Raw genomic sequence first — 15,799 nt, 5'->3', positions numbered from 1 at the left:
TCTGACCAATCAGAATCCATGCTCCAAGACTGTTTTGATCCCGTGGACTGGAATATATTCTGTGGTGCCTCTGGGGATAACACCAATGAATGACTCAGACTCCGGATTCATAAACAAAAATGCATTGATGATGTGATACCAATGGTGTCTTTCAAAACGTACCTGAATCAAAAACCATGGATTGATGGCAGCCTTGTCGGGAAACTGAAGGAGAGAGATGGTGCTTAAAAACACGGCAAGGAGACCAGGGACACTTGTAGGGTTAAACAGTACAAATAAGTGGTGGTGTCTGCTTGAGGACAATATGCTTACGTTCTCCACGGAGGACGTATGTCAGTCATTCAAGCATCTTAACCCTCGCAAGACTGCCGGCCCAGACGGCATCCCTAGCTGTGCACCCAGAGCATGTGCAAACCAGCTGGGTGTTGTGTTTTCTGACATTTTCAATCTCTCTCTAGCTCAGGCTGTTAACCCCACCTGCTTCAATATGTTCACTGTCATTCCTGTTCCCAAGAAAGGGAAAGTGGTTGAACTGAATGACTACTCACTTTGGTCACAATTTATTTACATTTTATTTAACCTTTATTTAACTAGGCAAGTCAGTTAAGAACAAACTATTATGTACAATAACGGCCTACACTGGCCAAACACGGACGACGCTGGGCCAATTGTGCGCCGCCCTATAGAACTCCCAATCACAGCCGGTTGTGATACAGCCTTGATAACAACAACAAGAAGCTACATGTGCCACGCTCACTCTCGTTAAAAGCAAGAGCAGAAGCATAAATTATAAACTTTCTCTCTCTACTCCAGCAGTCGCGTTCAGATCTCTGCAGGCACTTCTGGAGAAGTCAGTTAAAATTACACATACCCGAGAACCGTGACAATCATATAAGATCTGACCTAGACCCGTGACATTATTTACAATTATGGATCCAGACCCACTTGAGTCCTGGATTGGGTCTCCAGTATTCGGGTACAGGTGGATCCATGAACACCTCTGGTACAGAGCACTTTCAATTTATTTTGCTGATGGATTTGTTGCGCTGCTAGACTCTAAAGAAGATGAAAATGTGGCTTTTGGCTTTATGGGATTTCTATGAACTTGTAAACAATGACCCATTCCTACATGAGTACTATTTTACAGTTTTTTCTGATTGCTGAGGCACTATCTTTGAAACTATAGGCTATTATTGCAAAACTCTACACACTAACCACAAAACCTTACACCAAACCAGCAAACATTATACATCTCTTGCAAAAGCAAACAATTCTTGCAAAACTCTTCAAACTCTTAAAAAAATTTGCTTTTGCGTCAATACAGTACACACAAACCATCATTTGAATAAGCACATGAAACACCAACTACGCACTGATAGTATAAATGAAAAACACTTGTGACTTTTTCTTTTTCTGTGTGCAGGGCACAGCAGTTTGCAATTAAGTTCTCTCATACATGTAGTAAACACACAGCTATCCAAATGTGTAAAGTATGGATGTGTATTCTGAACATAATCCACTATCAATACAAATACGGGGGAAATGTGATTTAATTTTTTCTCTCAAAATGTTCTAACACTCCTCAAACAACAAAAGGCGAAATAGTGTAGCAATGTAGAGACAAATGTTTACAGTTTTGCTAGAAGTGTGTTATTAAATTGCAAACTGAGTGTAAAGCAGTGAGTTGTGTTTACAGTTTTGCAGTTGCGGTGGTTGATAGCTAGCTAACATGTTAGATTGCATTATAATACCAATGCATTATTTTCATATCTGATTTAGCAACTAAAATAGACTATTCATCACGGAACTAGTTAACACTTCAAGGATATCCATACAAGATGTGTCTTCGACTACCTCAGATCACAATTCAGCTTTTGATTGTTTACTCCTGTCGATAAATGTGGACACAATCAGAATGTGGACATAATCAAGACAACGGGGCTACTCTCAATGATCGGCTACGAAAAGCCAACTGACATTTACTCTTGAGGTGCTGACTTGTTGCACCCTCGACAACTGTGATTATTATTATTTGACCATGCTGGTCATTTATGAACATTTGAACATCTTGGCCATGTTCTGTTATAATCTCCACCCGGCACAGCCAGAAGAGGACTGGCCACCCCTCATAGTCTGGTTCCTCTCTAGGTTTCTTCCTAGGTTTTGGTCTTTCTAGGGAGTTTTTCCTAGCCACCGTGCTTCTACACCTGCATTGCTTGTTGTTTGGGGTTTTAGGCTGGGTTTCTGTACAGCACTTTGAGATATCAGCTGATGTAAGAAGGGCTATATAAATACATTTGATTTGATACTGACAGCTGTCAGATTTACTCAGAATCAAAATATGCATTCATTTTGACATGACAAGTTAAAACATCAAGCCAGCTAAAACCCTAGTTCAAAGCTATTGATACAGTTGTATAAGCTAGCTACTGTGACCATAATTTGCTTTGAAATCCAGGGGATGAATTTTGTTATAAACATGTCTAGCCATAGCTACCAATAATGTATTTGTTTATGAATTAAAATCAGTCCATGATATAGCCTTACATAACTGAAACTCAGTTTACAGGCCACATCAGGACTGCAAGTAGGGTTGCAAAATTCAACAAACTTTCCCCCCAAAAAATCCAGTAATCTTCCAACCACAATTTCTGAAAAACCTCGGAAATGTACCAGAATTGTGCAATCCTAACTGTAAATCACATTATGCTGGCTTGCAAAGTGATGTGTAATTCCTATTGGAATCTAGACGACGTTAGGCTAGCTAAAAGTTACAATTTGTGTTCACCTGCAACTTGCATTCATAATGACTGCCAGGGTTAAGAACAGTGGGAAGAAACGACAGTACCTAAGCCATTTAAACTGGAACAACCATTTCAGTAACGGGTGTAAAAATTCAATGATTGGATTAGTTTAGAAAATAATGATTTATCTTTGTGTAGCATAACATTTAATCAAACAATCACTCAATGTACATGCAAAAGCACAGACATTAAAAACAATTCCAAAAAATCTACCTGTAGTAGAGCATGCTGGGAAAAAAGTTAACTCGTCATCATAACTGTTCAGAGGAGACTGCGTGAGCCTCAGGCCTGGAGGCAAACAAAAGTCATTCCACTACCAAAAATTGTAAAGCCCCCTTTACTGGCTCAAATAGCTGACCAATCAGCCGGATACCAACACTTGGTAAAATTATATTTTACAGTAAACAGACTTTCAGCACACTTATAGGGAAGGACATTCAATAAGCACAGCACTTACACAAATGACTGATGATTGCCCGAGAGAACTTGATAATAAAAAGATTGTGGGGCTGTTTTGTTAGACTTTAGTGCGGCTTTTGACATTATTGATCATCGTCTGCTGCTGGAAAAATGTATCTGTTATGACTTTAAACCCCCTGCTATACTGTGGATAAAGAGTTACTTGTCTAACAGAACAGAGAGGGTGTTCTTTAATGTAAGCCTCTCCAACATAATCCAGGTAGAATCAGGAATTCCCCAGTGTAGCTGTTTAGACCTACTTTTTCAATCTTTAATAACGACATGCCACTGGCTTTCAGTAAAGCCATTGCGTCTATGTATGCACATGACTCAACACTATACACGTCAGCTACTACAACAACTGAAATTACTACAACACTTAACAAAGAGCTGCAGTTAGTTTCAGAATGGGTGGCAAGGAATAAGTTAGTCCTAAATATTTCCAAAACTAAAAGCATTGTATTTGCGACAAATCATTCACTAAACCCTAAACCTCAACTACGTCTTGTAATGAATAATGTGGAAATTGAGAAAGTTGAGGTGACTAAACTGCTTGGAGTAACCCTGGATTGTAAACTCTCATGGTCAAAACATATTGATACAACAGTAGCTAAGATGGGGAGAAGTCTGTCCATAATAAAGCACTGCTCTGCCTTCCTAACAATACTGTCAACAAGGCAAGTCCTACAGGCCCTAGTTTTGTTGCACCTGGACTACTGTTCAGTAGTGTGGTCAGGTGCCACAAAGAGGGATTTAGGAAAATTGCAGTTGGCTCAGAACAGGGAAGCACGGCTGGCCCTTAAAAGTACACGGAGAGCTAACATTAATGATATTGTAGCGGTTTCAGGGGTTGTGTGGTGGATGGACGGTATGTACCTGCGAGGTTTCTGTGTTTTCTGGCTGCCAGGACCATGGACACCTCAGGGTTAACTGCCAGACGGCAGCAGAACAGCCACACCTGTCTCTAGTTGTAATTAGAGACTAAACGGCAGACAGGTGAAACCAATCAGCCTCTACTTAACCGCGCCCTGGGTTTGCTTTCTTTGTCTTTCCTTTGGTGAATGAGGAGGCTATTGGAGAGACTGAGCATACAGTGGAGAATGAGGTTTACCGGAATAAAGAAACTGAAGATTTCAACAAGGAGCGAACTCCAAAGACCAAGAGTGGAGGACCTTCCACTCGTGACGATGTATTTACCTTGTTTGTTTGACTTTTGTATATCAGGAACCCTGACGATACCTGATTAAAAAAATAAACTGTGTTGTTTTTATAAGAAGTGTTGACAAGCTGAATGTACCGAGCTGTCGTTTTAAAATACTAGCACACAGCTTAGACCCCCATGCATACCCCACAAGACATGCCAACAGAGGTCTCCTCACAATCCCCAATTCCAGAACAGACTATGGGAGGTGCACAGTACTACATAGAGCCATTACTACATGGAACTCTATTCCACATCAGGTAACTGATGCAAGCGGTAGAATCAGATTTAAAAAACAGGTAAAAAAACACCTTATGGAACAGGGGGGACTGTGAAGAGATACAGAAAGGTACAGACATACGCATACATTGTAATACAACTGACTAGGTATCCTATCCCCTTTTCACTTTCCCTTTAATACTGTTGTATATATGTAGTGGTGTAATAATGTTATATGATGTACTTTGTTTTATATGTAATGTAAGTGCTTTAATGTGTTTGGACCCCATGAAGAGTAGCTGCTGCCTTGGCACCAGTTAATGGTGATCCATAATAAATAAATAATTAGGTGTTGGCTTAAATCTTCAACCTTGCCTACACTATTAAAAATGCTTGGTTGTTTGGATGCCCCAGTTGCTGGGTTGCAGATATTGGGTCACTTAGTTGGGTTGTTTTCTTTAAAAAGAGCCAGGTTGGGTTGTTGACACTGAGTTATTGATGCTGGGTTATTAAGATATGACCCAGCAGGTCAAATGAGAATACTGGGGGCGTGGCTTTCAGATAGTTATGGTTGGCCACCCGTGAGAGTAAATGTTAAGGTTGAACACTGACAGTTTTGTAGCTTCAATGAGGATTACAGACGTGTATGAGTTCCTTAAGACCCTATGCAAATCCCAATGTTGGAATAGTTACCACTTTATTACTATATAAAGATGTAATTGCATTCGGATGACTGTCATGGCTCTATGTGTAATCAGCAATGTTAATATTATATTAGAATAGGTTACCATGTGAAAGGTTCCCCCTGTGTGACAATTTTTAGAACCCCAAATGCTTCTTCCAGGCTCCTTGACTTCTAAGAGTGTACATGAACTCTCTACCCCCTTTCCTCTGTATGAAGGGTATATAAGCCCAAGAAGGTGATCTGGCATGAAGGGAGTGTGGATTCTCTGTGCCCATGGGGAGAGCCCTGGAACTGGTACAGGGATCGCCTGGCTGTGTAACTACTGTATACCCTTGTTGCCAGAATGGCCTTGGCTGGCAGAGCCCCCTGGGGACTTACGGCTGGGCCTTGTGATCGGGCACTTTGCCTCTATTGTCCAGCTGCTCCCAGTGCTGGAGTCTGGCTCGCTGCCAGCCAAAACAAAGCCCTAATCCCATCCGCCGGTAAAGTCAGATGCTTCACTGTCTAATCCTGCCGCTTATTAACCCAGTTGTGTGAACTGCTCACGCTGCACTGCCCCTAGCATTTCTCCACTGGGCCGGAAAAAGCCACCACCGCCACCGCTGGAGGAAAAGGGGGGTGAGCTGCTCTGCTGATGGGCCCTAGACTAGAATGCACCCATTTATCAGACTTTCACCTAAAATACTCTACAATAACAAAGGTAACCTACCATACCATGCTAACCAGAGATTTGCAAAAAAAAGCCTTGCCGTGCTCTATGAATATTTAAACAGAACATTTCTATCTCTGATCATCTGCACCTGTGTTCAATTATCCCTAAGTAATTGTCTCTGCCAGGTAGCGGGTGATCCTGTAATGGCAGTTTGGACTGATAATGGGGCTTCCTTGGTGTATGATTGGGACTGCTGCAGCTTTATTTGGGCAGGAGAGGAGCAGTGGAGTGAGAGAACAGGAACAGAGGATAGTGGTATTGAATAAAGCCCTGTTGGATCAGGATATTCCTCTACTGAGGATCCTATTAGTCACAGGGTTTAATGAGTCTCCACTGATTTGGAATAAAAGAGAGAAATGGAGTAGATAGAGGAGAAGAATGGAGGGAATGGAGGATAAGGCTAGGGATGAGGAGGGTAAGGCCAGTAGCAGAGGGATGAAAAGAGAAAGATTGAGAGGGAAAGGACGGAGAATGGAAGGAGGGATAATGTGGGGGGGGGGGAGAGAAGGAGAGCCCACTTGTCTCTGAGTAATACCAGCTAATCACAGATTTACTAGCTGGAAGTAATGCGCACAAGAAATTCCCTGTCCTTGACACCCTTTGAATGCTGTGCATCGAATCAAAGCACTGGACACGTTCAGTTACATGGATTCCAGCTAGGGACCATGCCAATCCAGGCATTCCCTTCCAACAAGCACATTTCACACCACAAATATTTTCACATGGGGTACAAGCCTAAAGGAGGTCATTTCCCCTGCTCTTTCAAGCCTGGCATACATTATGGGAGATATACAGTGCCTTCGGAAAGTATTCAGACCCCTTGTCTTTTTCCACGTACAGTAAGTGTACAGTAAGTATTTAGACCCTTTACTCAGTACTTTGTTAAAGGAACTTTGGCAGCGATTACAGCCTCGAGTCTTGTTGGGTATGATGCTACAAGCTTAAGATTTGATTTGACACCTGTATTTGGGGAGTTTCTCTCATTCTTCTCTGCAGATCCTCTTAAGCGCTGTCAGGTTGGATGGTGAGCATTGCTGCACAGCTATTTTCAGGTCTCTCCAGAGATTTTCGATCGGGTTCAAGTCCTGAAGCCACTCCTGCGTTGTCTTGACTGTGTGCTTAGGGTCGTTGTCCTGTTGGAAGGTGAGGTCCTGAGCGCTCTGGAGCAGGATTTTATCAAGCATCTCTCCTTCCTTTGCTCCATCCATCTTTGCCTCGATCCTGACTAGCCTCCCAGTCCCAGACTCTGAAAAACATCCCCACAGCATGATGCTGCCACCACCATGCTTCACCGTAGGGATGGTGCCAGGTTTCCTCCAGACGTGACGCTTGGCATTCAGGCCAAAGAGTTCAATCTTGGTTTCGTCAGACCAGAGAATCTTGTGTCTCATGGTCTGAGAGTCTTTAGGTGCCTTTTGGCAAACTCCAAGCGGGCTGTTTATGTGCCTTTTACTGAGGAGTGCCTTCAGTCTGGTCACTCTACCCATAAAGGCCTGATTGGTGGAGTGCTGCAGAGGAACTCTAGATTGACCATCGGGTTCTTGGTCACCTCCCTGACCAAGGCCCTTCTCCCCGATTGCGCAGTTTGGCCGGACGGCCAGCTCTAGGAAGAGTCTTGGTGGTTCCAAACTTCTTCCATTTAAGAATGATGGAGGCCACTGTGGTCTTGGGGGCCTTCAAGGCTGCAGAAATGTTTTGGTACCTTTTCCCAGATCTGTGCCTCGACACAATCCTGTCTCGGAGCTCTATGGACAATTCCTTCGACCTCATGGCTTGGTTTTTGCTCTGACATGCACTGTCAACTGTGGGACCTTATATAGACGTGTATGCCTTTCCAAATCATGTCCAATGAATTGAATTTACCACAGGTGGACTCCAATCAAGTTGTAGAATCATCTCAAGGATGATCAATGGAAACAGGATGTACCTGAGCTCAATTTTGTGTCTCATAGCAAAGGGTCTGAATACCTATGTAAATAAGGTATGTGTTTTTAATAAATGTCCAGAAATGTCTAAAAACCTGTTTACGCTTTGTCATTATGGGGGTATTGTGTGTAGATTGCTGAGGATTTTGCTTTATTTAATCAATTTTAGAATAAAGCTGTAACATAACAAAATGTGGAAAAAGTCAAGGGGTCTGAATTCTTTCCCAAGGCACTGTACTGTACTGGAGGACAATGGAAGTTAGAAAAATACTACATTTTCATAAACCAACACCAATTCGGCGTTACATATTGAATTACAAATTGCACCCTACTCCCTGGGCACTCCTGTGGATCTGAAAGGATTGATAAGCAATTGGGCAGAATTTCCTCCCAGACAATTAACAACTGAAGCAATTATCATATAGGTTGTCTCAATGAAATGTCTCAATAATGTGCAGAGTATTCAATTTGCCTGCTGGGGGGCAAGGAGACCCCAGCTCCTCTAAAACCATTGACAACTGCATGCCATTTTCAAGGGAATTTTAAATAAATGTTAACTATTTAGTTGTAACATCATCACCTCTTGACGAGCATAGTCATAACTCCACATTTCAGATTATTCCCAGCAAAACAATCAGTAAACATCAATTGTTCATGTTTTTTCAGATATGTGATGGTAGCCTCATAATATCTCTCAATAATGGCCACCATTAATTGGATATTTGAGTGATTTATGAAATCAATGTGAGCTTTACCTGACAAGTATGAGTGGTTTAGGTTAATTTCCCATATTTTGTGGGCTCTGCCTGTCAAGCAGCAGAGGGGTGCATTTGCTGATGTACTGTTAGCTGATATTATAATGTTTAGTTTGCAAGCTACCGGTAGAAACTTTACACAGTTGGCTAAACATAGTGTTAAGTAGACATAGTGTACTTTTTTCTCCAACCAACGTAGGCCTACCTAGTGAAGTTAGCTAACATTATCCCCTTTTCAACATTGTTTTTAAGAGTGTTTAATCATGATTGCTGCTGACAGCCATGATAAGCTACATTGATTGATGGACCATGTTAAATTGGTTTGCTAGCTAATAACAAATCACTTCAATATGGCTAGTTAAACTAACTTTCAGGGGATAAACTAGATGGCTATATCAAAATATTGTTTGATTTGCTTGCCATCTATAGTGGTGATGACAGCAGTCCGACAAAATACTATACATTTTTTAAAACAACATCAGCTTTAAAACCATATTTATCTGCTTCTTTTCTCGTTCATGACATACAATCAGTTGTTTGCATAATTTCCTGTTTTGTAACTTTTTTTTTGCTTTTAAATACAATTATTAGGCTTTATTATTATTATCTTTATTATTTTTAAACTGGATTATTAGCATACATTGTAAGTTACATCACATTTACATTATATACAAAAATAAATCAAAGTCAATAACTTACCATTGTTCACCCCCTCCTCGTTTCGTTGGTTCTTCTCCTTTTCAGTTCCGTTCTAATTTGTTTAAAAACTGTTTAGCTGGGAATCAAGAAATTTTCAATTGCCATTTAGCACCGGGTTTTCCATTTGTGCATTCTCTATACATATGAGGCGAAAAACATTTTTATAGATCTCTTTAAGTATTCCATTGATTTTCCCATATAGTATGGCATTTGGTTCGATTTGAATAGTGTTTCCAAAATCTTGCATTTGTTCCCAGATTTCCTTTGTTCTGCTACATTCTAATAATACGTGTTGAAGTGTTTTATAATCAGTGCATGATGGCATTGGGCATTTTTTTGTTTTAACATAACAGCTCCATTGGACAACTGCTCTCACCGGGAGCCTTCGCACTGAGATTAGCCACGCCGTGTCTCTTACAATTTCTGACAAGTGATTTTCCCATGCCAAACTCTTCCCAAAAGCCTAATCTTTGACGAAGCAAGCTAAATGACATGTTTTTTTGCGTAGCTAGCTAGCTATATGCCAAATGGATAGGTTACCCTCACGTATCTGAATATAGTACATGATGTTAACTGATCATGAAAAGCATGAGTTAGTTGTCGTATAATTCTGATCATAGAGCTAAATGTAAAATAATCGGAAATGTACAGCTCTGACTATGCTCTTCAAGAGGTGATGATATTAAAACCAAAGTTATAACATTTATTTAAAAATCCCTTGAAAACGGCAGGTAGTTGTCAATGCTTTTAAACAAGCAGGGGGTCTCCCAGCAGCCAAATTGAACGCTCTAAACTGTATTGTGACATTTAATTGATAACGACCTATTGCTTACCTACCCATACTCTCAGATCGCCTAAGGGCTAGTGGTTGATCTAGAAATCAGCCACAGCCTTCTTCAAGCCCTGTACTCACCCCTCTGAAGTTGCTCATTGCCTGGAAGTAGACAAGGTAGCTCTTGCGGGGATCCAGCGGGGTGTTCCAGTAGCCATTGTAGGTGTGGTTGTCTCCCACTGTGAAGGGGCTGGCTTCAGGCAGGCTGCTGGGAGGCAGCTCGGCCGTGTAGTAGTGGGGGGTCCCTCTGGCTTGGGCCTCCCCATGGGACATGGGCAGAGGGTAACAGTCCTGAACCCCCAGTTCCCTCTTCACCTTCCTGCCACTCTCCTCCTCTACCACAACCTGGTACGTACTGATGGACACAGAGCACAATACAAGAGGTTGGTATAAATTATTGTAAGATGTTTCTCATTAAGTTTGATCATATAGGGGCATTGGCAAATAATATGTATGTGCTGTAAATGTGACATCGAATGTCTATAAATCTTATATATCAAATCAAATCTGTGAGTGTCTGTTGTATTCTCACCTGACGGGTGCTCCCCTGCCCAGGGCGGGGCGAAGCAACACAGTGATCGTGCTCTCTGTTTCACTCAGAGGGGACGGCATGTCTCCATAGTCAAACATAGGAGCTGAGGAGACAGAGCACAGGAGTACAGACAAAGTTATATTATATTGCAATTAGACTGACCTTGTAATAAACAAGATGTCATGACGTTGGCCTCTTTGAGTACAGGGAGGACAGTTGACCCCCTCCCCCCTTGCACCATCTCCCAACCTACCTTCCCCCACCCAGTCCCTGTGGGAAGGAGTGGTAAAATTCCAGGAGAATCTCTTGCCACATGGCCCATAGAGAGACACAGGAAATTCTTCCAACTCACAGAATTGGGGAGCCAAGCGACATTTAGGTTCTGGAGAAGGTATGAAAGATTGGTGAAGAATCCAGCTACGAACTGGTCCGCTTGGTACAATTTTGTGATACTCAGAAGAGACAATATAGCCATATTACCATAAAACGGTTTATATAATAGCCTCAGCCTTGAGACTTGCATCCACATGGTTGTATAGAATGTATTAATAAGGATAAAACTTTTGTAATACATTGAGATGCTATGTACTGATGTTAATGTGATAGAATTGTATTTCTGTACCAAGCTTAACTCAGTCATCGGCACGACCCCAGGGACACAGACAGGACCAGGCGTCATGTGACATGTTCACTATAAAACTATACCCTGATCTACTTTCTTCAGACCCGGCTTCCACTCCATTGCGAGTTGGCCAATAGGTTTGACCATCCAAGTACTCTACTGAAAGTGAATTATACCACGTGGTTAACTTTTAGACTATCGATACCGACAGAATAAGAACAAGTCTTTGATATTAATTATTAGTCTGCAGCTAAGTAAATTATATCATTGAACGCGAAGACCAACGAAAGTTCCATTCTATGACGACATTAATGAATGTCGCTTTGAAAGATCCATTCTAACAGAGAGAGAGAGAGAGAGAGAGAGAGAGAGAGAGAGAGAGAGAGAGAGAGAGAGAGAGAGAGAGAGAGAGAGAGAGAGAGAAAACTCTCCAACAGAACGACGCTCCAACAAGGATCCCGACGACACACTGAGCGTACATATATATTGATTGCAATTGTTCTCAAATGAGTGAGCGTTCATGTGCAAAGGATTAGCATGTCAATTGTTAACATTAATGAACTTTGTGTGTCCTCAGCTGACCGTTTATGACCCATTGTTAACAAGACACCAGCCATGCCTGTTTTAGCCCACTAGGGCACATTACTCTACCAATTCTTTGTGATGATAATTACTGTTTGTATACTTTCTGTGAATTACTTAGTTTAGTAAATAAATGATTTTAAGACAATTGATGTATGGATGATTTTAGTAAAGACTGGGTTCGTGCAGATACAACAATTTACGACGTTTGGAATGAGACTGGACGCGAGGTAAAATACACCATTTAAACCAGAAGATAATCGGCCTATACTATAACAGAATATAATATATAATGTTATAATATAGGAAAGTTATATTAGGAAAATTATAGCTTTGTAATCTGAATATTTTCCTTGGTGCCCCGATCTCCTAGTTAATTACAATTAAACGATTAATCAGTTTAATCGGGTGATAATAATTACAGGGAGTTAATTGATAAACATGTCTTCAGTTTAATGGTACCCCAAAGACACGACAAAGATAATATACATAAGCACACACACGCACTTATACACATGCTCTTACACACACTTTAACACACACATACTCTCAAACCACACACAGACACACACGCAGACATACACGCACGCACACAGACAGACACATCCTTCATCAGTCCCCTTTAAAAGCAGCTGAGGTGTGTCTATCCACACATCCTATCTAATAAACATACAGCCTCTTTCCCTATTCTCTCATAAAAGGTATGCAGCCCCATTGACTCTTGTGAGTCCCGTTCCCACAGAAATGTCCCTCCCGAATTTCTCTATGTTCTGGTTGTCTTGGATACCGAGTGCAATTAAAAGTAATGGAAATGCAGGACAAATAGTAGGAGCTTCTCATTTAAAGGGATTTGGCCGAAGCTGCGTTTCTCCCAGGAGATGCGTCCTTCTGCACGGCGTGTCTTTAATAGTCAATTAGTGAAGGGGAGGAAAGGCAAACTATTACGGAGGAATCAACAATTATGGTATAAAAAAATAGGGTTTGGAAAATAGCAGCTAGCTGAATAAACTGCCTTCAATTAAAGTGAGGCGTTTAATAAGTGTGTGCTTATTTTATTCACACGTAATATAAAAGCTCTAGCGTGCTACGAAGAGTGTGAGGTGTTTGATGTCAGTAAGGTGTTGGTCGGTTGGGAGTAGGTTTTGAGGGGGTTTATTGGGGTAAGCTTTGTGGAGATAAAGTAAGAATTAGCTTGAGGGTTGTGTACAGTTCATTGTGTTCTCTGTGGTAGTTCAATCTGGAAGATTGTAGACTAGACGGCAGGCTCTGTAGCTGTCTTAGTAGGGGTGCACGTACATTATGTGGAGTTCGTTATAGGCACTATAAGCTAGTTGTCAGTGTAGCAATGAGAGACGCTCAGTACATGTGAATGTTCTGCTGTTCTGAGGGGGAGGATGATACATAAGGGCTTTTGGACTCTCTCTCTGGCCATGTACCAGCAGGTCCCTGACTGACGTACAGACACCAAGGAGTGATTAAGCAGTACATCTATAATTAAAGAACTCTCAGTACTCTCCTTTGCATGAAGACACACTCATACACCCACTGAGAGAAAGAGAGAGAAAGAGAGAGAGAGAGGGGAGAGAGAGCGAGAGAGCTGCATTGAGGTTTCCTCTGAGGTGTTTTTATTCCTGCCTTTTTACACAGGGAAACATGCATCATTAAAAGTGAATAGAACACCAGGGATGGATTTCCTTCTTCAGTAATAAGCTCAGAGTCTGTCTCTCTCTCGGCTGGGAGATGCTGCATGGTCCCATGAAGATATCTATCCTTACACATAACAACCGCTGTTTCCCCTCTGCTCTTTGTGCTTTGTTGTGTTCGATGAAATGGTGTCACTCCTTTTGAGAGGATGGGAGTGGTAGTACAGCATCCACTCTTCTGGGAAAACTTTTGGAACATTTCTGCGGGGACTTCCATTCAGCCATGAGCATCAGTGAGGTCGGATACTGATGTTGGGTGATTAGGCCTGGCTGGCAGTCGGCGTTCCAATTCTTCCCAAAGGTGTTTGATGGGGTTGAGGTCAGGGCTCTATGCAGGCCAGTAAAGTTCTTCCACACCAATCTTGACAAACCATTTCTGTATGGACCTCACATTGTGCCCGGGCGCATTGTCATGCTGAAACAGGAAAGGGCCTTCCCCAAACTGTTGCCACAAAGTTGGAAGCACAGAATCGTCTAGAATGTCATTGTACAGTATGCTGTATAGTTAAAATTTCCCTTCACTGGAACTAAGGGGCCTAGACAGAACCATGAAAAACAGCCCCAGACCATTATTCCTCCTCCACCAAACTTTACAGTTGGTAATATGCATTCGGGCAGGTAGCAGTCTCCTGGCATCTGCCAAACCCTGATTCGTCCGTCGGAATGCCAGATGGTGTTTTTTGAAATGTGTTATGAATGTATTCTAATGTTTTTAATATTGTATAACTGCCTTAATTTCGCCAGACCCCAGGAAGAGTAGCTGCTATGGGGATCCATAATAAATACAAATACAAATGGTGAAGTGTGATTCATCACTCCAGAGTACATGTTCCCACTGCTCCAGAGCCCAATAGCAGCATGCTTTACACCACTCCAGCCAATGCTTGGCATTGCGTATGGTGATCTTTGGCTTGTGTGCGGCTGCTCGGCCATGGAAACCCATTTCATGAAGCTCCTGACGAACAGTTCTTGTGCTGATGTTGCTTCCAGAGGTAGTTTTGAACTCAGTAGTTCAAAACTACCTCTGAGTGTTGCAACCAAGGACAGATGATTTTTACACGCTACACGCTTCTGCTCTTGGCGGTGCCGTTCTGTGAGCTTCTGTGGCCTACCACTTCGCGGTTGAGCCATTGTTGCTCCCAGACATTTCCACTTCACAATAACAGCACTTACAGTTGACAGGGGCAGTTCTAGCAGGGCAGAAACTTGACGAACTGATTTGTTGGAAAGTTGGCATCCTATGACGGTGCCACGTTGAAAGTCACTGAGCTCTTCAGTAAGGCCATTCCACTGCCAATGTTTGTCTATGGCTGTGTGCTCAATATTATATACCTGTCAGCAACAGATGTGGCTGAAATAGCCAAACCCACAAATTTGAAAGGGTATCCACATACTTTTGCATATCGTGTATTTACAGACTCCTGTTAACTCCTTCAGACAGTTGATGTTCAACTTTGATTCATGCTAGGTGCAAAGGTTGACATGGCACACGTGGAATCGCACTCTACACACACGTACACATGGATTTTGTATTGTAGATACAGTGCATTCGGAAAGTATTCAGACCCCGTGACCTTTTCCACATTTTGTTACGTTACAGCCTTATTCTAAAATGGATTCAATTGTGTTTTTCCCCTCATTAATCTGCACACAACACTCCATAATGAAAAAGCAAAAACAGGGTTTTAGCAATGTTTGCAAATGTATTACATTTACATAAATATTTAGACCCTTTACTCAGTACTTTGTCGAAGATCCTTTGGCAGTGATTACAGCCTCGAGTCTTCTTGAGTAGGATGCTACTCTAAGCTTGGCACACCTGTATTTGGGGAGTTTCTCCCATTCTTCTCTGCAGATCCTCTCAAGCTCTGTCAGGTTGGATGGGGAGAGTCGCTGCACAGCTACTTTCAGGTCTCTCCAGAAATGTTCGATCAGGTTCAAGTCCGGGCTCTGGCTGGGCCACTCAGACATTCAGAGACTTGTCCGGAAGCCACTCCTGCGTTGTCTTGGTTGTGTGCTGAGGGTCGTTGTTCTGTTGGAAGGTGAACCTTTGCCCCAGTCTGAGGTCC

General features: G+C 42.1%; 1 protein-coding gene across 5 annotated transcripts in view; it reads right to left on the bottom strand.

Moving 5' to 3' along the window:
- The window catches only part of ptprub (protein tyrosine phosphatase receptor type Ub), a 411,243-nt gene that overhangs the window by 126,764 nt on the left and 268,680 nt on the right, over positions 1 to 15,799 (bottom strand). For all 5 annotated transcript variants that reach the window (XM_014169409.3, XM_082963807.1, XM_014169427.3 and 2 more), the window contains exons 11-12: positions 10,824 to 10,926; positions 10,373 to 10,646 (exon numbers count right to left, since the gene is read on the bottom strand). In XM_014169409.3, the coding sequence (XP_014024884.1) occupies positions 10,373 to 10,646; positions 10,824 to 10,926 (377 nt within the window). The remainder of the gene's footprint in view (positions 1 to 10,372; positions 10,647 to 10,823; positions 10,927 to 15,799) is intronic.

The sequence above is a fragment of the Salmo salar genome, chromosome 02, assembly GCF_965601325.2.
Source record: "Salmo salar chromosome 02, fSalSal1, whole genome shotgun sequence".
NCBI classification, from domain to species: Eukaryota; Metazoa; Chordata; class Actinopteri; order Salmoniformes; family Salmonidae; genus Salmo; species Salmo salar.
This window is presented reverse-complemented; position numbering and strand designations above follow the sequence as displayed.